Below are 20,855 nucleotides of genomic sequence, written 5' to 3' on the forward strand. Positions count from 1 at the left end.
GCTAAAACTGTGTAGGTTAAAGCTTGTATCATGAATGAGAGATCACATGCACACAGGCACTTTGGGATACACTTTCCTAGCACTGCAGAATATACCACTGTACTGTGCATCTACAATGAAAATGTGGACAATTATATTGCAGCTGTTTATAATTTTGTATACTTGCAGACACTTCAAGCTTCATTAAATTAAGTCAAGTAAGCAGACTGACTTTTTCCTCCCCAGTGTACACTTGTATGTTACGGCCACATTGATGCTGTATCATTGCTTGAGGCTGTCAGAGGCTTCTGTAAGCAGGTTGTAAAAGTCCAAGGCAGGCAGTGTACATTGGAACAACTAAAGAAAGCTCAAATTACACCGACCTCTCCAGATGTTTGTCCTGACCCACATGTCATATGAAAAGTCTTCTTTTCTTTAATTAAAGTCAATCACAAGAAAAACTGTTTATTATCCGGGTTCATATCGCAGTAGTTAGCCAGAGTGAAGCCTCTGTCTAACCTACTATTTACAGTGAAACTGAGACTCACCAGAAAAAGATGAACGGGCACTGCTCCGGGGGATTTGATGAACAAAGGCATGACAGCATTTATTGTGCAGACATATCTAGAGGGGAGAAATTCGCTTCACTTTTGATCTGAACACATGGCCACTTCTCAAGATGATACTGTAAACAATGCAGCAAGTGGAAAAGGAAGTCTTGCCTGGAAGTCGTTTATCACTAACCGCTGGCTAAACCGGACACACCTGACATGTTCATCGTTCTCCCCAGAGGCTATATCGTCTCAGACGATAGCTGAGGTGTTCCGGGATTGGGTAATGACATACAAGTGGTTATTTTTGTTATTTGATCATTAATTCATCTAATTATACTTTTTTTCTATTTTATTCAGTTATTATTTTTAAGTGTGTTTCCTATTACTTTTTGTTACATAGAATATAGAAATATGTAGAAGCACAGTGACATCATGTTTGATTATCTCTGAAAATGATGAACACAAAAGAAACACATTATCTGACTAAATAGATGGTCGGCAAAAGAAATCACTAGTCTGTGTTTGTATACCTTCATCTCAATTAGCTTGTATAGTAATTTAGGATTTTGAGTGGAGGGCCTGCATCAAAGGGGTTCAACTTATCGGGTTTAGTTTTCCTTTGAGGTTTAGTTCTGTTCAGAGATCCCTGAGCTGGTTTGTCAGTATGACACACAAGCCATTCAACATGATTGTGTGCTTATTATCCGTAACCGAAGCATTTACTTAGAAGATTGAAGGAGATCAATGACACCTTTTACGGGAAGACAACTCACAAGCTCAATGTTTCTGCTTATTATCTGAGTTGGTGTAAAACTTTGAGTAAGGTAGAGAAAAATATGTGACAGGAATAAATGACCTTGCAACACTGACGTCCATACATCCTGTGTGTCTCTTTGTCAGCGAGAAACACGATTCCAAATGAGTGCCTGTATTGTTACAGCTCTATACTGGATGTGCAGGTCTGATCAAACATTTATGATATCAACTATCAGTAGAAAACATGTCAGTTTTGTGTCATCAGCTTGTTCCATTGCTTCCACTACAACAATAATGAAACTTGAAAGAATAATGCAGCGCATAGGTTCACTGTTATGTATTAACTGTAAAAGTTTCAAAAGTATATAGATAGATTTTTTTAGTGATAATGTGCAGAAATTAGACATCTGTACAAGTATTTGTTAGGTTTTCATTTAAAGTAATGTAAACTGCCGAGTATATGTGAGCTGTTGGTAATTCAAACTGACTTTCATTACACAGCTTTCTTAGTTAAATGGTAAATGGACTCTACTTATATAGCACTTTTCTAGTCTTTGCCACCACTCAAAGCTGCTTTTACACTACATGTCACATTCACCCATTCACACACACATTCATACACTGATGGGAGAGGCTGCTACTTAAAGTGTCAATCAGTTATCACATTCATACCCATTGGCTATGCCACCGGGAGCAACTTGAGGTTCAGCGTTTTGCCCAAGGACATGGTAAATGGTAAATGGACTGTACTTATATAGCACTTTTCTAGTCTTTGCGACCACTCAAAGCTGCTTTTACACTACATATCACATTCACCCATTCACACACTGATGGCAGAGGCTGCTACGTAAAGTGCCCAACTGTCAATCAGATATCACATTCATACCCGTTGGCTATGCCACCGGGAGCAATTTGGGGTTCAGTGTCTTCTTCTACACTTCGACATGTAGCCTGAGGGAGCTGGGGATCAAACCTCCGACCTTCCGATTGAAAGACGACCGACTCTACCACTGAGCCACAGCCGACATATGAACAATCCATGTGTCATTAGTTCTAATAATATTCAATTGAGAATCCAAATTTTATTTCTTTATTCATTTATTAATCTGACACCAAAACATGTATGACAGTTTTTAAAATGTTCTTTATTATGCTCAGATCAAAAATAGGAAATAAAAAAATGTGTTTGTTTTTAGTATTTAATTTGTCCTGTCTGTGTGACCGGAAAGTTCACGTCTTTGTGTTTTGTGATGCACTTGATGTCTTGATGCAGCAGCACCTAGATCAAAAAGTGGCCGATGCTATGCCAGAGCATGTGCCAGTAGTTCAGCAGCATGTGCTGTGGCTGATGGGATGCCATTAGGGGGCCAGCAGCATGTGCCAATCACTAGACTGGGTGCCGATCCCCTCAGTGCCACTCGTCTTCCAACTGTAATTGTTTCCTAATGGCAGGAGCCGCTCGAAAGTGAAAGGCCACTATCAAACCACGCATGTTCCACCCACATAATGCTAAAAATACCAGTGGTCTTGCTTCATGACATTTACTGACTTGAATTTATACATGTGTTGTCTTTAGTGACAATGTATGTGCAACATAGTGATGTAAACAAAGGAATGAACACATATCTCTCGTCTGTCTTAATGTGGGATCACATACTTTCTGCTATCAATTACTCTGACTAGCTATGGTGGCTAGGCTAACATAACCTTGTTAGCTGAGATAAGCTTTGCCACAAGCTTACTGGTGACATCAGCAAGGATATGGTCTTAAGATTACTTTTCTGTCATCAAGGTGGTAGTGAACAACCATACTTTCAGTACACATGAAATAAGGCCAAAAAAACGTATATAGTCCTCTATGCATGAGGGTGGTACTGGTGTGACAGCCTGATAGTGGCCTTCCACTTTCAAGCGGCCCCTAACCCCGTTTCGTGAAATGATGGACTCAAGGCTCAAACTCCTGATAGTATAAAGCAAAGCTGAGAGGGTGCTCTGCTCTAAGCGGTTGTGCAGAAAATTTGAGTGCATGTCAGTTTCTGATTGTCAAGTGCCTCCTCAAGCAATTGAGTTTCTGCCTTCTTGAGGATGTGCAGATAAGACTGTAGGAGTAATTAATACAGGTTTACACAAGAAGGATATCTGTTTATTAATGACACCTGATGATAACTGAAGTGGTTCTTAATAAAAACGAACCTGGTGAAAAAACAGACCAAATACTTTGAGTGCTAACAGTGAGGCAAAGAGACGAGGTTCATGTTTTATCAGTATTTTATTTCAAACCATTCATACCAACCCCATTGAAGGAAATGATAACTAACTAAAAAGAGTAATCCCTGTTTGACAAGGAGAGGGTTCTTCTTAGAAGAAAACACCTCCTGGGTCATGGATGAAGGGAATATATAAGTAGGAACTGTGTGGTGATGGAGGATTTGCCAGATTTATATTTCTCCTTCATGAAATTGGCAGCTCTTCTAATCTATAGATACACAGTAAGCACACAACCACACTTCAGATTAATTGATACTGTATCAGCTCGAGCCATCCTCCAAAGGATTAGGAGAAACAAGTTGAGGAATGTGTGGGAAAACTCAACGATGCCGTACACTAGCTATTATGGTTGTGCAGTGAAAAACACTGCTGTAGAAAATTGGATAAAAATACAAGGATCTGTAACAACACCTTTCTTTCTGCAGCACAATCAGTAAATAACAGCCAGTCAATATCTGGGGATAAAAGAAAATTACAGATATTGACTGTGCAGCTGCAGTAAACCAATGTTACAAGTAAAACCTCCATCTAAAACCTTGCTTCTTCCTCCTCCTACTCCCTTGCTTCTCCCCTCTGCTCCCTCTCTTTGCTGCAGGGATTATCTGAGGCAGTGAGCATCCTCATCACTCCTGGGTAACTCAGGGCAGAGCCGGATCAGAGATGGCGTGTGCTGGGTCGCAGGTGAAGGACACGGTGATGGCGTAGCGTGTTCCCCATGCCACCCTTTCCACGCGGTGGAGGTTCTCTGTGCCGGAGGAGAAGAAAGACACTCGGCCTGGGCGAGAAAGGAATATAAGGGAGGGAGAGAAGAAATGATTTGAAGGAATAGTTCAACAATTTGGGAATATGCTTTTTTGCTTTGTCTCCAAGACTTAGATTTTAAGGTTGATATTGATAATACACGTTCAATAAGCAAAGAACTGGAGTCAGTGCATGGTTAACCTAGCTTGGAATATTCAAAGCAGTGGTCCAAAGTTTAGATATACAAGTAGCAACACTTCTACAGTCCTCGAAATTATAAAACATAGACATTTAGCAACTGGTGCACTACCAGTTGCTAAATTCAATCAATGTTGTTTTCATTGCGATTCTTTCTGTCAGAATCTGCCAGTATGCAAACAGCACAGATCATCTCAGTGTACAGGTAGCTGTGTTTCCTGTCCTGCGGTTTTTTTTTTGCATGCTTTTTCTGGGTTTGTGGGTTTTTGATTTTGCATTACTTCTGTATTTGCAGCACGTTTGATTTTAATGCATTTGTTTCGGCCTTTTGCAGCACATTGTTTTCATTTGCATGTGGTTTTGAATTTGCATGATTTCTAAATGTGCAGCCTGTCTCTTCTAATGGAAACCGCTTCGGCCATTGCAGCGGGATTACCCTAGTCGGCCACTGTACATTTCCACATGTATGAACATGGGCAATTGATAAAGGGACCCAAGTTTAAGTGTTTGAAAATATGGTCACCCTAATTTAATACACAATAATATTCTCATCTCAATCATGGAAAGACAGTAAATAAGCTTATTACCAGAAATGTTGAACTGAGCCTTAAAAGAACTATCATGCAAACTATACAGTAGTGCTTGGGGAAGTGAATGAAACTTGATGAGAGGAGACGAGAGGACACAACACACGAGACAAAGCTGGAAGCCTGAACACTGAAGATATGAAAGAGGACACGGTCAGCTTATTCAAGGATTGTATTTTAGTGAATGCTGAGAATATTTTTTTGACTGTCTAAATAAATCAAACTTTTTTCCTTGGACTGACCCACAGTGTGAGTCTGGAGAGTTCGCCTGGGGGTAAATTCTCTTCATTGATCACAGGCTTTGCTTCGCTGAGCCAGCTAATGAGCTAATGCCATTTATCATAGAGTCTGGTTCTTTGGAAAAACACCCAGCTCTTTCTTCGAGAGACCTTTACATTAATATTTACATCTCCTCTGCAGTCGTTGCATAATTAAGAGATTTATATTAAAAAGTTGTTTTGTTATAAAACTTCCAGGTTCTTTGCCTTTTGTACGGGTTATCTCATAGAGAGAATATGAATAAAAACGTTAGAATCATTATGCCCTGATTTGTTTGCTCTACTTTCTCTCAGAGGAATACTGATGACTCGTGTTGGTCTGAGTGTGTACAGTGTGTGCGTGGGAGGGTTAATCCCCCTGGCAGGGCATTAGCTGAGGACATGCGTGGAAAGCAGCACTCAGTTAAACAATGACATTTACACTGAAAACATAAAGAGAGGCAAATAATGAGGAAGATAATTAATGCACACAAAATGAGTGTGAGCAGCAACACAACAAGCACTGGTCTGCTTGTTTAATGTCTTTGAAATAGAGGGCATTTTCAAGTGCTTAAATTAGCCACACAGCTTTAGATAAGTGCACAATGCAATAATCTTTGAAAATAATCCCCTGCACTTGTCAATATAAACGTTCCCAGTGTTTACTGTGAATGGCCAACAGATTTCGTACAGTCAGCAGCACAGATTAGTGGCAGCACAATAGAGGGATATTCACGGAGGAATTCAACAGGGTTCGCACTCTTCAAGGAATCAATTTCCTGGGCATTAACAGGATGTTATTCACCGAGATAATACAGTAGTTTCTGTGTGTGTGCATATCACAGAAGTTTAGAAGGATAGGATAGTTTACAGTAACAGATCAGCCTTTACACTTTGGTTGTCACCAACAAATAATATGACTTTTTCAACTTGACATGACTCATTTCCCTACAAAACCCACAAAACGGGCTGAAAAAGTAGAATCTTCTAGGCTGTGTTGCCGTCCTTAATGTGCAACGGTGCATGATAAAAGGTTCACAAGATCTACAGTATATAGAGCTTTTCAATCTTATTGTATTGTAGCAGCTTTCCACTCGATCGCTGTCTAATAAAAGTTCCATTAAAAAGAAGATGACGTTCCAGCAGGATTTCTCTGGGAGGCATCCTTTGGGAAAACGGATTTTATGACACTGTTGACTGACTTTGATGCGAATGCGGAGAACACATGCTGTCCTAAAAGAAACTGATATCCTCCCACTTGTATTGGTTTTTTTTGCAAATGGAAAAATAAAGCTGTGCAGCAGTGAAGATTCAGTCAGGACCACACTTTCCTGCAGTAATAAATCAAACTTTGATAGCCCTCACAGTGCCTCCTACAGTACCTCCTAAAGGCTCAATCCCAATTTCCTCCTTGGCCCTGCCCCTCGTTCTAAAGTGCCCTTCAGTGGGTAGTGACCATTCAGAACAGAGCTATAAAAGGGTAGAGGAACAGATCCTTACCAAAAAATATGACACTACTTGTAAAATCATAATTTCCAAGCTGAATATTCAATCCAGGCTGGCAACAGTGACTTTCTCAAGAACATGCTATGTGCCTAACTTTATATCTTTAGATAGGGTAGTTAAAAAAAAAAAAAAAAAAATCTGATATTGTTACTGTATTAATAATAGTTACCCAGAAGACTGAGAATTCACTCACACAGAACCTCAAAGCAGGACAAAAAAAAGAGTCCATCCTTGAGTTTAGAATTCTTGGTACATCTTTAATGTCCACTGGACAGAGAGAGGAGAACACTGAGAGCAGAGATTAAACAACTACCAAGATTTAAACATTTCATTAGTGGAGAGCGCTGAGTCTTACGGATGTGGATCAAACCAAGTTACAATGATGTAAGAAGCTGATCTGCTGAGCTTGGAAACTTTCCTTGGAGCAAAGGATTAATTGATTAACTTTGTTAAAATGCTAATGGTTTCATTTCTTAATTTCTAATCTAATCTCAGTGCTGTGCTGGAGATGATTTGGATATAAAAAGTAAAATAAGGAACATGATAATTTTTTCAGAAAGTGCAAAATGCTGAATCAGAAATGTTATTGATTTACAAAAGGTAGTGGAGCAGAGGCGAGAAAGGATGTGGCTGTATGACTTTCTCTACCTCAAGGATACTTAAAGAAGATTATTCTGAGTTGTTAGCTAACAGGTTAACATCAATAAAGCAAATAAAAGCATAAAAGCAATCAAAAAAGCAAGTACTTAAAGCTCCTGTGAGGAGTTTTTCGCTGGTTATGAAATTAATTCTGATGACTCTATATGAGCTACAAAAGCAAACAGACCATCAGCGACAAGATTCATGATTTCTATCTAGATATTTTTGATGCGTGAAACTGCTGGTGGCAGACAAAGCGATTAACTGCACATTGCCTTTGTCCACATTTTCCAGGGCATATATTTAAAGTGAGTGATACATATGATTGTTAAAGAAAACAGGATGAAATGTTTTGTTAAAACCATCACTAAAGCACGTACAGGACAAAATCAGCAAAGAGATAAGAGGTACGGCTTTGTCCACCGGGGGCGCCAAAATCAATGCAAACCAAAGGCTCCTCACAGGAGCTTTTAAGTCAGTATTGTAGACACTAAAAAACACTGTGGTAGAATAGGGCTGACAGCATAATATTGTAAACACAGGCACATCAAATACCAAGGCTTATATTAAAATGTGCACATTTCTATGTAAATGATCTATGTAAACAGCACTATATCCAAAAACAGGATCATTTGGTCTGATTTTTTTTCACATACATCTATACATTAAACCCTAAGCAGAAGAAAGTATTTAGATTCTCACTCTCTTGTCTAATAGCCTTCTTAAAACCACAGCTGTCAGTTTGTCTTTAAAAGAACATCACACTCTAAATGTCAGTGTATCGCCCTTTAAAACTTACTCTATTTAAATTATTCAAGCTTTAAGTCTATTGTGAGGTTAAGTATAGTGAGGTAGGACTGTTAACTGTCAAGAGAGTTCATAGGAATGATCCTGAGACGTTTAAATCACGATCTCCTACACCAACACAAAACGTAAGCTGTGTAAAACAAACAAATCTTATGCACCCAGCTGTGGAATTTGCCCAATAATACCAGAGTCACTCCAGTATATCTTTATTAAAAAGACCCAGGATTTTTTTCGAGACTGAACAATCTTACTGAGACCAACTCTGAGTCATAGCAATATCCAGAAATCAATTTGTTTTAATAACCACTGCCTCTTATGAAAGGCAGAGGGGAGTGGTCCCCATGCAGGACAAGACTGGATGAGCACAATCTGAGACCCAAACTCCCTGTACTATTATTCTGTCATTTCCAAAGCATACTTATGTTCGTAAACATATGGGTCCTTTTTGTTTTGCCACCCGGGAAAGGTCTTAAAAAAGAAAAAATAATATTGTGGAGAACTCCTTTAAAAAAACTGGTGGTGTTTGAGTGAAAGAGCTTAAGCTAACTATTTTTAGAACGTGAATCCGTTTTCCAGACTTCCAGAAATCATTTGCCCAATATGACCTGCAGCATCTAGACTGTCATTAGCAATGACATGTATCAATTGTTTGGAAATCAAGACCAACACGCCTCTGCCTTTGGTGCACTGACATACTGCCTGATCAGCTTCTGCTGGTCCTATAATACCTCCCAATGTTAAAAATAAAAAATGACATCAATCAATCTACAAGCAGACATTAATATATCTGTAATACAATGAAGTTGTCTGACAATATCAGCCATGTCAGTCTATCTGTCAGGCTGTAAATGGTCTGAATAAAGGGTTTGGTATGAAAGGCAACGCTGGCCAACAGAAATGTCTGCCGTGCTGTACTGTTCCAAATGTTTCCAGAAAAAAAAGGGAGGGGGGGTTACAGCGCTGCGTGGCTCACACGAAAATCGTAAAAGTGAGCTTTCTTAAAACAAAAAATCCCCAACAAATTGTCATTTATACACTAAGGGGGGATTCACTAAGCCTGAATTGCGGCCGCTGATGGCACCATCATTTGCGCATCATTTGCCCCACGCTATCTGCTCCGTCTAAAGGTCAGATTCACAAAGCAAATTGCACTTATGATATTCAAGCACAAACGTGCCCATAAAGTTTAGCAGATCCGTCTAGTTTGCTCTTGTTTTGTGTTTGATTGTGGAGAGAAGCTGTCTGCACCTGCACTCTCTGCTGCGCAGTGCTGCGCTCTCGGATGAGCGCACACTGATAGATCTCAACTCCATGCACAGACTGATGATGAGCAGGGAGAGGAGGGGGCAGCTCTTTGAACAGTTTATTGTAAAGTCCAGACTTGACAGGTGTTTACTAGTTTAACTGTCTGTAACAGAGCTTCATTTTTTAGAGGAGCCATCAACAGCAGCTAGTCCATATAATAATCCTGGTCATGCGTAATGGCTCCAAAGTGTGCCTGTGTGCCGGAGTTGAGCCTCACACAGCCCTGGACTGATTGGTCACCCAATTATAATAATAATGACAAAATATTAACATTTTGTTTTTACAGATAATGACATTTTTTGATCACAAAAAAGGTCGAATTTTCGTCATGATCACTGTAAACTCAGAGCGTGACAGCCCTTATAAAAGTGGTATATTTTTACTCTAACTGCGTGTCTGCATAATGACTCATTTAAATACGCGCAAACGCCACGCAATCCTTTAGTGAATTCCCCCCAAATTGTGATAAATAGGTGTGGCCATGGCTGCAGTCTTTCTTTGTTAAATACTGGTTTTCTTACAGTAGCTTGCTATACTGTATTATTAATATAGGCCAGAGCAGAAGTGCAGTAGTGGTTATCCATTCAATTTGTTCACTGTACACTTTTGTCTCCAAAGCAATGCAAGTGTTGGATGTAATTTCATTGATTGTTTAAAGGAAATTTGTTCTTCAGCTGTAAAGGCGCATTAAGGAATCTTACTATCCCAAGGTTTTTAGAGTGGCTACATTTCTGAAACATGTCAGCATGTGTCAGGGCTAAAGAGGTGTGGAGTCCAAAAGATGCGAGCTTATGTATTTTTGTCCATCTATTGTTGACAGCGTTATATATTGTAATGCTGTAGTGGTTTAGTACATATTTTAAAAAGAAAATCAGCCCTTTTTTCATTTGTATTGCATGTTTGTAGAGCTGCAATTACTTCAATCTTTAGAGGCACCGCGGGGCTGGAGCCAATCCCAACAGACATGGGACGAGAGGTGGGCTACAATTCTTTGGATTAATAAATGACTAAACAAGCTGTTCCTGACTGGAGAAAATTGGGCAGTTTATCACCACACAACACCGGAGAGGTGATGGACTAATTTACATTTGACAAGGTAGGACAAGATGTAATAGCCAATTCTAGAAATGTAATGGAAATGTAACATAATCACTACCTATGACTGTCATCAGGGAGTATCTAAGTGATTATTAACCTTGAAATGTGGAACGAGAGGTACATGAAAGCTGACTTTGCTGCCACAGTATGTTATCTACAATGAAGGGGAGACTACACATTTGTCACATGTTGCTTGTTATCTTAGCTGAAGGTAAGGAGAGCTGAATTTAAACATGCACTGACAAGATATCAGAGGAGTGCACTGTAGAAACACTACAATGTCTGACAATGTATTTAAAGACAAATCATGGTTAAGATCCTAGGAAGCTTATGATATTAAATTTACTTCTGAGCAAGTTGCTATCATCGAGCAACCTTTCCTCAACATGTCATGCCTCTAGATGCTAAACGGTGTTGAGTCAACCATTGCCAATACCTAGGTTTGCTGCTAGAGTGCAATGCCTGTAAACAGCATCAGCATGGTCACAAGGCGTGCAATACTTCGACTCACTGCCCCGGTAAATGCATTGATTACTCCCACAGCCAGATAACTAATGAGTGGAGGATGAATCACACAGGCAGTATCATGTCTCATGGGACGCTGGGATTCAAGTTAAAATGTATACGATGCGAGTTGGCATTGAATTAAAATGTTGCTTGAACATTCAAGATCGAAAAAAATGTGGAATACACTTCCAATAACTGAGATTAATTTGTGATTCAGCCCCAGACTAATATGCAAAAACCCTCCAGAGGTTTTAAAGACATAAGAGCTGTTTCCAGCGGTTTCCCACTGCACCATGCATCAGCAGCACTGAGGCCAGAAGCTGCCACCATTTCTCTCAGCAACATGTTAAAGATATAGCTTTAAAGTAATAATCTCAAAGATTTTCATCTAAATAAATGTCTGTTAAGTCACTATCTGTCGCCGAATGAGGTAACACAATTGTGATTGAGCCTATGACTCACTGTTGAAAGCCTTTGCATTTGCAGAATTACGGACTGGATGTCGAGTGCGACTCACAAAATCACAAGCGGCGCCCAGTTAGTGATGTTTTCCATCAGCCAGCAGTGGTTAGTCTGCCAGAGAGGGGGAAGGCGGAGCTAAGCGGCTGCTTGTCCGGCCTCTGCAAGTGGTGCGAGTAAACAGTAATCTACTACGGCTGAACAAAGAAGGAAAAGATCCATGACTACAGATACAACTTCAAAAATAAGTGAAAATCCAAATGATCGGCAGACCGGGAGTCAAGCCTGCGATCAGTGCGGTGAGGACTGTAGCCTCTGTATATGGGTTCTGCTCCAACTGAGCTTAACCAGCGCCCCCAAATTTCTAGGTTTTTACGAGTTTTATGCAGCAGTGGAGATGAGCTACCTTACCGGAAAGAAACAAGCGACCCTCTAACACAATAAAAAACACAACTAGTAATAATTATACATGTTTTGGTGTTGGCCATCATCTACCAATTAAATGTTGCAAGATGAAATGAATCAAGCTACGAAAGGCGCTTGGAGGAAACCTAATCTAATGCTGGAAGAACTATTTAATTAATAAATTAGCAAAACTATTTAATCAAGCAACTATTTTGCTAATTACATAAACTTGGTTCTGGCTTCTTAAAGCCTTTTTTTAGCACTAAAATGAATGGCAATAAAATGATTAATACAACTGTAAGAGTTTGAAGCTTAATGCAAAATGCAGCTGGACTTTGTTGAAGTTCTTGTAGACGTTTCACCTCTCATCTGAAAGGTGGCCCGTCAGTTTAGAAGTAAAGAAGACTTTTGGATGAGAGGATAACATCTTCAAGAACTCCAACCAAGTCCAGCTGCATTTTGGATTAATCTTCAAATTACCTGTCTGACCTGTATGACTCAGAACCTTTAAAGACACAACTTTAAGAGCATTATTCAAAGTTGAAATTGACTTTGTAACATCAGAATTTTATCAAGAGCTGTGTCAACTAATCATTTCTTGCAGTTAATGAGTGATGGTGCTAGACTGAAAGACCCTCATCCGCATGTTCAAAGTGCAAGAAAATACAAAAGCCTGGTAGGCAAAAAAAAAGAAAATCATGAACCTTTATAAGACTGAATGGGGCACACATGCTTGATTGAAACTGACAAAATAATCCCCTGATGATGTCATCGCAGGCTATCGCAGCATTGGCCCGGAGGGAAAATTGCCTTATAAAGTAGTTTGGGTGCAGAGTTTGAAAAACGTCGGCATTTGCCAGGCAGGAAGGAGCCTGATCCATAGTAATGACTAATGCTGGATGTGTTTGCCTGTGATGCTTCGAATGTAGCCATTCCAACTTTGTAGTCGTTTTTAGTCCCCAGACTTTTTTGAGGTGCAATAAAACATTGCTGGAGAACTCCTATAATCGAAACATATAATCAAGAGATTCACTAAGTATGAAAAAATCTTAGTTGCAACCCCTTACCCTTTTGATAACACGTGTACACATGACACCTTATAAAAAAGAAATCAGCCCTATAATGTGCCAAGATTCAGTCCAGACATTTTCATTGTATTTAGTGTGTTGATGTTTGCAGAGGCACAGCCACCAAGGTCAAGCTGCTGGTTTCAAGGCAGCAGCCCAGCTGAGGTTATCCAATTCCCCTGTGGTTGTTTAGCTGGCAGGTTAACCCCTGACTGGCAGCCGTACCTTTTTGACTCTGACCTTCCCTTTCTCTGTGTGTATCTGCCTTTCCCAGCCAAACACCTTATCTCTCTATCACTTATCTGCTCTTTACGTATCTCCCAGGCATTTCCTGTCTGTGCCCACCCTCCTTTATGTTTCCCTCCTTGTCAAAGAGAGGACGCGTTCACATACACATCCCTCTTTTCTTATCTTTCACTTATATTCTTCCACATTTTTACCTTACTTCAACAATACTTCCACATCTATCTCCATGGAGTTTACCGTCATTACAATCCACTTCCGCTCTCTCTGAGAGCCAGGTCTTGATTGTCTTCCTGGTGTTATAATTACACCTTGTTCGTCACTGTCGCCTCAAAGAGACATGATTATCTCAGCATACTAATTATCCCTCCAGATATCAGGATCAAAGGAAGTCAAAACATGTCAGTAAACTGTCCAGCATGCAGCCCAAAGACTTTCTGAAAAAGGGTGAGGTGTGTTTTAGCAGAGACAAATAAATGACGTGGACTACTGATGCATTATGCATTTGAGTTTTATACGTCTCCCACTTGATGCATCTCTCAGTGACAGGTGTAATCAAAGTGGTCCGCTTCCCTGAGAGGCTTGACAGGTCAGTCATATTTAAATACTTGTGCATGTGACGACTCCATTGAAATTAGAAATCTATCAAGAAGGACCTCAGAGAGGGAACAGTTGTCCTACTTCTATCTTGTCCTATCCCTTCCTCCTCCTCTATTCTTCATCCTGCAGGTTTCATTTAGTTTAATATCACGCTGTCACCATTCTCTCTGTTGTCTGAAGGTGATTCTCTTTTCACCCATGCAGGATGTCTGCGCTATTCACAAAAACCTGTCACTAGAGACAAGGCGGAAGGCAAGCCGCATTCACTCTTTATTACCATATGACCTTCAGTCAACGTCTCTCCCTGCCTCATCATAGGACACCACATAGGATACACAACATGTATCTCACTAACTGGGTACGAGGCTTGTGTCCGACTAGTGTATTGGGAGATGAAGCAAAGTCAGGATCAATGACCAGGTGGGGCATGAGGGGGGGGGGGGGGGTGGGGAAGTGAAAAATTGTACTCAAGAAACAAGAGGGAGTAGAACACATTTTTTGAATTGCTGTTGATTAAAAGTGGCTCAGGAGCTAGACTATAGGGCAGCAGTTGATGGACAATGGGTGAGATAAAGGGAAGGAGGGACGACCGTCAGAGGAGGGAGTGAAAGAGGGGACAAGGTGAACAAAGATGGCAGGGGATGGTTATGATGGAGTGGACGTAAAGCTGTAGAGGTAACGCCATACCCTCCTGAGACCCTGCGTCCTCATACGGGGACATTACATTTTGGCTTCACAGCATCATAATATTTAATTCTGCGAAACTTCGACCAGTTGGTCTCATTCATGGACACTTTGTCCACCACCTTGTCGTCACAAAAGCAAATTACACTGTGTGTACATTCAAGATGGCCGTGATCCCGACCAAAATGTGTTACAGTCGGCCTCTACAGAAAACTCAACCAGGAACAAAACCTCTTCAGATTTTATGATTGAAACTTGTTTATTTAATGCGTATGAACAGTTGCAGCTTGATATGGCAGACAAATTTGACTAATTTTATCAATAGCAACAAGCTACAACACCGTTACGACAAGGTACTCACAGGAGGACATTGGGACTTTTTAAATGTACCACAAAGACAATTCTTAGGTTTCATACTTATTAGGTCCATTTAATCCCTAAAAGGTAGGAGAAATTAAAAATGCATACCAAACAAAAGCCCGGGTCTCAGAAGGATACAAGATGTTTTACATATTGATAGGATTTATTAAGCCTTCACTTCTTCACAAGCGATAACATGATAGAGGCCTCACATAAAGCAAAGCAAGTAACTACAAATCAAGGTGGATGCAAATTGTATTGCATGTGGATCATAAATAACAATGAAAAAGTGGAGCTGACACAGTCGTTCCAAAACTACAACCCATTCCTGAACATCACCGTGACTAAAGAGCTGATAGTGTAGATTGGGAGGAAGTAAGGAGCTTATCTCAACAGGTGTAATAGGCATTTCAGACAGTCATTAGGCGTACATGAACGAAAGCCAAGACAACGGTTCCTTGATGTTCCAATGATGGAGGGCTTTACCTCTGAGCGGTATAATGTCTCAACTGTGAGGAAAGCAAGGCAGAGAGGCCTCAGACGCTTTAGGAGTTTGCTTCCTAAATGTCAACAAAAATCCTGCACCATTAAGAGGGTGCTGGTCGGGAACATCACTTCCTGGTTTATGAATAATAGAGTACTACAAGTCCCAACAAAGAGTAGTTTATACAGCTTTACTAACAACAGCTGTGCTCTAAAGGATATACGCATCAGAAGCATATGTGATTGGATGTGACATGTAAAGGAAAAAATCATTGATTGAATCTCTTAGAGAGAAATAAATGACTCAAATAACATTGACTTGTCTTACAGAAACAAAAACACAGCACACTGAGCTCATGCTTGTTTCCACAAATCTTCTTCAGCCCTAGCTTTAACTAAAAACAGGACCACTGAACAGTTGTGTTATCTGTGTTTGGTGTTTAACCTAGCCACTAAACAAATTTGGCCTTGAGGAAAAGTTAGTTGAAAAGGTTTGCGCAGTAAAACGGCAGAGCAAAAGTAGAGCAACATTGCTGGAAATTAACTTGATGTGTGAAAAAAAGTTGTCCAAAGTCATTCTGGCACATTCCTTTAAAGAGACCAGCTCGGAAACTTCCTTGATATCCCGCTGCCTCCCCAGAGAACTGATCCAATTTTATTGAGACACTGAAGTCAGTAAGGTATATTCTTTCATGTAATTTTTACACATGCATATTAAAAATCCATTTAAACCAGCGTTACCTAGATTTTCTTTATGTGTTATATACTATATTAAAAGACACAGACGTCTGTGTCATTCTAGATCAAGATGTTGCTATGTCTACCCCCCCAGGGTAGTTTATATGTCTTGTTATATAGTCTAATTCCCTGCACCTTCACCATGCAGCAGTCTTTGCTGCTGATTCTTCACTTACAGAGGATTACGCCTTCCTTTCTACACATTTTAGAGGGTTAAAAACACCTCCATATTCCCTAATGCAAGTACAAGTACAGCAATCATAATTTAAAGCAAGGCTCGATTATGAAATCCAGTTAATCGCTTGCTTCACTTAAGAGTGGATTAATAGGCTTATATAGATAAAGGCAGGAGTTACCAGGTGTTACTACTGATAGTGATGCCTGAGCTGCTGTGAGGCATGATACATTAAATCCAAACAGTCTTTGAAGCTGAAGTGGGAGAAGAACTAAGAAGCACTGAGTTTGGCGGATTAAGTTTTTAATAGTTACCTGCCCGTGGTTCCACTGTCCGGTTGCCATTTTGGTCCATGAAGATAAATCTTCCCCCAGTGAAGTCAGAGCCATAGTCAGACAGGTACAGGAGTGAGGTGTAGTCGAAGGAGCCATAAGTCACCTGACAGGGTGAGAGAGGGAAGAAGTACCTGAATTAAAAAGTAACTATTTCTTGTCTTGCCTGTAAATCAACCGGCAATTTCTACACCAACTTTGAAAACTTTTACAGCCATGCTAGCAGCGATGTTAGGCTGTACTACGCCACAACTAACTGAAACAATACATTAGTATTCTCTTTACAGCTCAGTGATTGTTTAAGTTTAGTCATGTATTAAGTTTTTCAGTGAGTTCACCTGTCATAGGGAGTACTACTCAGCCTATGGAAACAGTTAATAGATCTTTATGGGCTCCCGGGACTGTTTCCAGTTTGAAGAAGTAACCCCTGATGATGTCAACACAGTTCTCTCTGCTTAGGCTGTTGGGGTGTGGCTTGGTGTTTGAAGATGTGGGTGGATTGACAGGCTTGGTTGAATGAAGACACCCTATCAGGTTGCATTATGGGATGTTTGGAATCCAATGCTTTTGGAGCTTGAACCTTACCATAGAGGTTTTCAGGGGTCTACCTGGAGCCTCGGACCACAGGCCCATACGAGTACTGCTCCACAAGCTAAGTTATTTACTGCTGCAGACGGGGCCAAGAGTACCACATACTTTAGACAATAAAAGAGTCATACATATAAACAAACATTTCAGTTTAAGTGTATGCTGTATTTCTTATTTTTGTCACCGCTTCACCTTGGCGTAACACAGCCCTCTCCCTCAGCACTATGTCTTACTCCACAGAGTCCGCACAACGGCCCTGTGTACCTATGCATGCAGCGCACAGTATCTGATCAGCTGTTTTGGTCAGCGATTTTTAAATGGGACAATAAAAGAAAATACAATATTATTATTATTCACTTCTGACTTTCAGAAGTAGTGCACACAGACTGTCACTGCTGTGAATCTTGTGCACTGTTTTACCACGCAAAGAACAAAACATCCAATAATGCATGCCTTTTCTGTCCGTGCATCTTAGTCCCATGTTTGTGGCCGCTGCGTCAGCCAATCTTGTTGGAATATTCAGTCTTACTTCTCACACGGGTTTTCTTGCTGCTGACTCCTCACCTGGACTGCTCATCTCTTAAGACCTTAGGGTCTGATTAATTATAAGTGATGTGGGGATACTTGTAATTCGCATTGGTGCAACTATTTATGTAACTAAATGGAATTTATTTTTAGGGCAGGCCTGCAATCTGGAGCCCTGCCTTCAAATGTAGTGAAAATCCCATCATGCAAAATGAACTGCGCTGTGGGCTGTTTATGCTGCACAAGTTACAACAGCACTAATAATAGATGCTCAGATCTATGAGAGCCCCTGACTTTGAACAGTACATAGCTTTAATGCTACATCAAAGTGATAGTTGACAAGGAACAGGAGAATGTGTCTTTTCAAAGAGTCAAACAGTATTTTTACACTGAGATTGCTCTCGCTTGATCGTACCTCAAAAGAAAGATAACAAAGTGAGTTTTTTGTGAATCTCTGGAACAACTTCAAACCCGGCTCAATCAGAGAACAAAACTGTTGAGTTTTATCATTTCAATGTGCAACTTTTCAGATTGCATAACAATTAACCTATTTATATTACCGGCACGTATCTCACAGAAGACTACGTCTCTCCCTGCCTCAATGCCTTATTTACCGGCAACTGCCTTTTCATTGTAAACTGAGATGCCCTTATCTTTTGTTGCTGGCGTATAAAAAGTAAAGTGGGTTTTGATTTATAGTGAGACAGCAAATTGGAGTCATGCCAACAACAACTTTGGAGAAGAGAGTGATAAAATCAAGTACAGAGAAACCATGGAGGCTAAGAAGCTGCACAATGAGCTCTAATGTTGTGATACAGGTTTACATTTTTATATTTTCTTTCAGTCCAATTTTGTTTTGTTTTGTAGATGATCATTCTGCTTTGTGAAAAAAGACAGGTAGATTAAGTAGAAGTGTCAGGAGTTGGATGGAGTTTGTTGTTATCTGTAGTCTTTTAAGTTGGACTCGAAGCTCAATGCACAAGCTGGACAATAAGTCAGTTTGTGGGCCCATCAATTAAAACGATATGCCAAAAGAGGCTAAATCTCTCCACAGAACTGAAAGAAAATGCAGCAGCTTTAAAAGTAAGTTTGCCCAAAAATCTGTACATTTTTCTTATTCATTGAAAACAATGAAACTGGCTACACCAGGCAGGAGAGCTGAGAGTGAGTGTGCCATGTACATGTGTTTGACAAACATAAAAATAGGCCATTCTTTAATTTATGCAACTTAAAGCGAGGTTTGCCTCCCTCATTTTTTACACAGAAATGGGTGATAGTGTTTTTTTTATTAAACTGTAATACAGGAAATGACTTGAGCTTAATGGCAGTTTGGATTTGAGAGTTTTTTATTATGAGAATTCTTTTTATTTATTTTTTAATTTTTGACCAAAACCAGCTTGTTGAGTTACTTGAGCCGACTTGACTGAAGATGAAAATTAGTTATAGTGCTGTGCTGGGTCCAAAAACTGAAGACTCACTTGAACCTATGATTAATTTTTCTTCATGAAGGCAAGTTTGTCACTGCCATGAATGAGATACAACACACTTTCCTTGCTGTCATACTACAACTGGTGCTATGACACCTAATCAGCAACATGATCGATGGGGAATAAATTCAGCACAAAAGACGTCAGGGGCCATTTACATTTAAATGAGAGATGGGTTAGCCAATTACCCCCCAAATTGCAGCAGAGACAGATGGGGAAGAGAAGTGGGTCCTTTCAGATTACATTTTTCCAGCTGTCGAGAGTCAATGAGGCAACAAATATCAATATGGACGAAGCAACAACAAACACACTATAATCCAAGAAATACCACAAGCAAAGTAAATATGTACTGTTGTCTCATATTTCTCATTTAGCAAGAGAGGACTAAATCAATATTGGCACAGATGCTTCAACTGTTATATGAGTGATGCCAATAAAAAACGCCTTCAGGCCAATAGTCTAATCTAAAAACGTCAGCTGTATTACACTGAATATTTAAATACAAATTATTCTAAAAGAGCCTTGTTGTAAGACAATAAGAAAGCATTAAAATCATCACATACACTTTGAATCAATGGAATCCCTGTCCAATGAAGAAATACCCAAATCATGTTTTCCTACTTTTTTACTAAATTAGTTGCAAAGCACTGAAACTTTTTCCTCCCTAGACAGACACACAATTTCTTCCGAACTTGCCTCAAGGTTTTCTGTCAGTCCCCAAGCAACTTTTAACACAATAAACACACTGCAAAGCGCATGACTGACATTAAAGGGGTGACAAAAAAGCTGTTCTGTATGAATATTTATAAGGAATGATCTATGTATGACAGTTTACATAACTGAGCAGAGGCGGGGGTTATAGAAATTCAAAAGTTTCCCTGAAAGGGAATACCACTTGTTTTAACAAATCTTATTAAAAAAAAATGTTTCTTCGTTCATCAAGATCTAAAATATGCAGCAGCTCAATGTGTGAACCGATGGTTAAAGAGAATTTGAGAGAGGTAAAGGGCAGTGCCTGTACATCTTCAGTTAGAGCCCCTGTGGCTAAGACCAGTAATCAGGCAAATCATCTACAATTAGTTTCAACATAAACATTTTAAGACATTAAAAATTAATCTATTTCTGTGGCTAATATGAGTTTGAGTTAAGGGGCAGCAGGCTACAAGCCAGGGTATGGAAAGGCATCTCTTTTCTCACCATCATCTTTTGAGAGCATATGTAGCATTGCACTTATTTTTACACACTATATAAATGTTAGTGTTGTAACAATACCAGAATTTAAAACCTTTATAAGATAGCAGTACAAAAAAACCCCAATCCTTTAATAAGTGGGAGTTTTTTTACACTGGTATGTTTTAATGGTAATAATAATGAACAGCTGCTTCCTCTCGCCATACACTCTCTACTTTGCATGGTGAGGGCTTCTCTTTATCTTTCTTGCTCAAACGTGTGAGAATGAAAAAGTATCAAATTATTGATACCCAAGACAGCCCTGGTGAATAGTTCA

The 20,855-nt window shown here is 39.8% G+C and overlaps 1 protein-coding gene across 1 annotated transcript in view; it reads right to left on the reverse strand.

The window, feature by feature from the left end:
* Positions 1-3,539: 3,539 nt before the first annotated feature.
* The window catches only part of ogfod3 (2-oxoglutarate and iron dependent oxygenase domain containing 3), a 29,456-nt gene continuing 12,140 nt past the window's right edge, over positions 3,540-20,855 (reverse strand). Inside the window, exons 8-9 of the mRNA XM_069664424.1 lie at positions 16,731-16,854; positions 3,540-4,332 (exon numbers count right to left, since the gene is read on the reverse strand). Of these exons, the coding sequence (XP_069520525.1) occupies positions 4,196-4,332; positions 16,731-16,854 (261 nt within the window). The 3' untranslated portion in view covers positions 3,540-4,195. The remainder of the gene's footprint in view (positions 4,333-16,730; positions 16,855-20,855) is intronic.

This window comes from Semicossyphus pulcher, unplaced genomic scaffold (assembly GCF_022749685.1).
Source record: "Semicossyphus pulcher isolate SPU_LCO1_2020_fin unplaced genomic scaffold, fSemPul1.0.p SCAF_16, whole genome shotgun sequence".
NCBI lineage: Eukaryota > Metazoa > Chordata > Actinopteri > Labriformes > Labridae > Semicossyphus > Semicossyphus pulcher.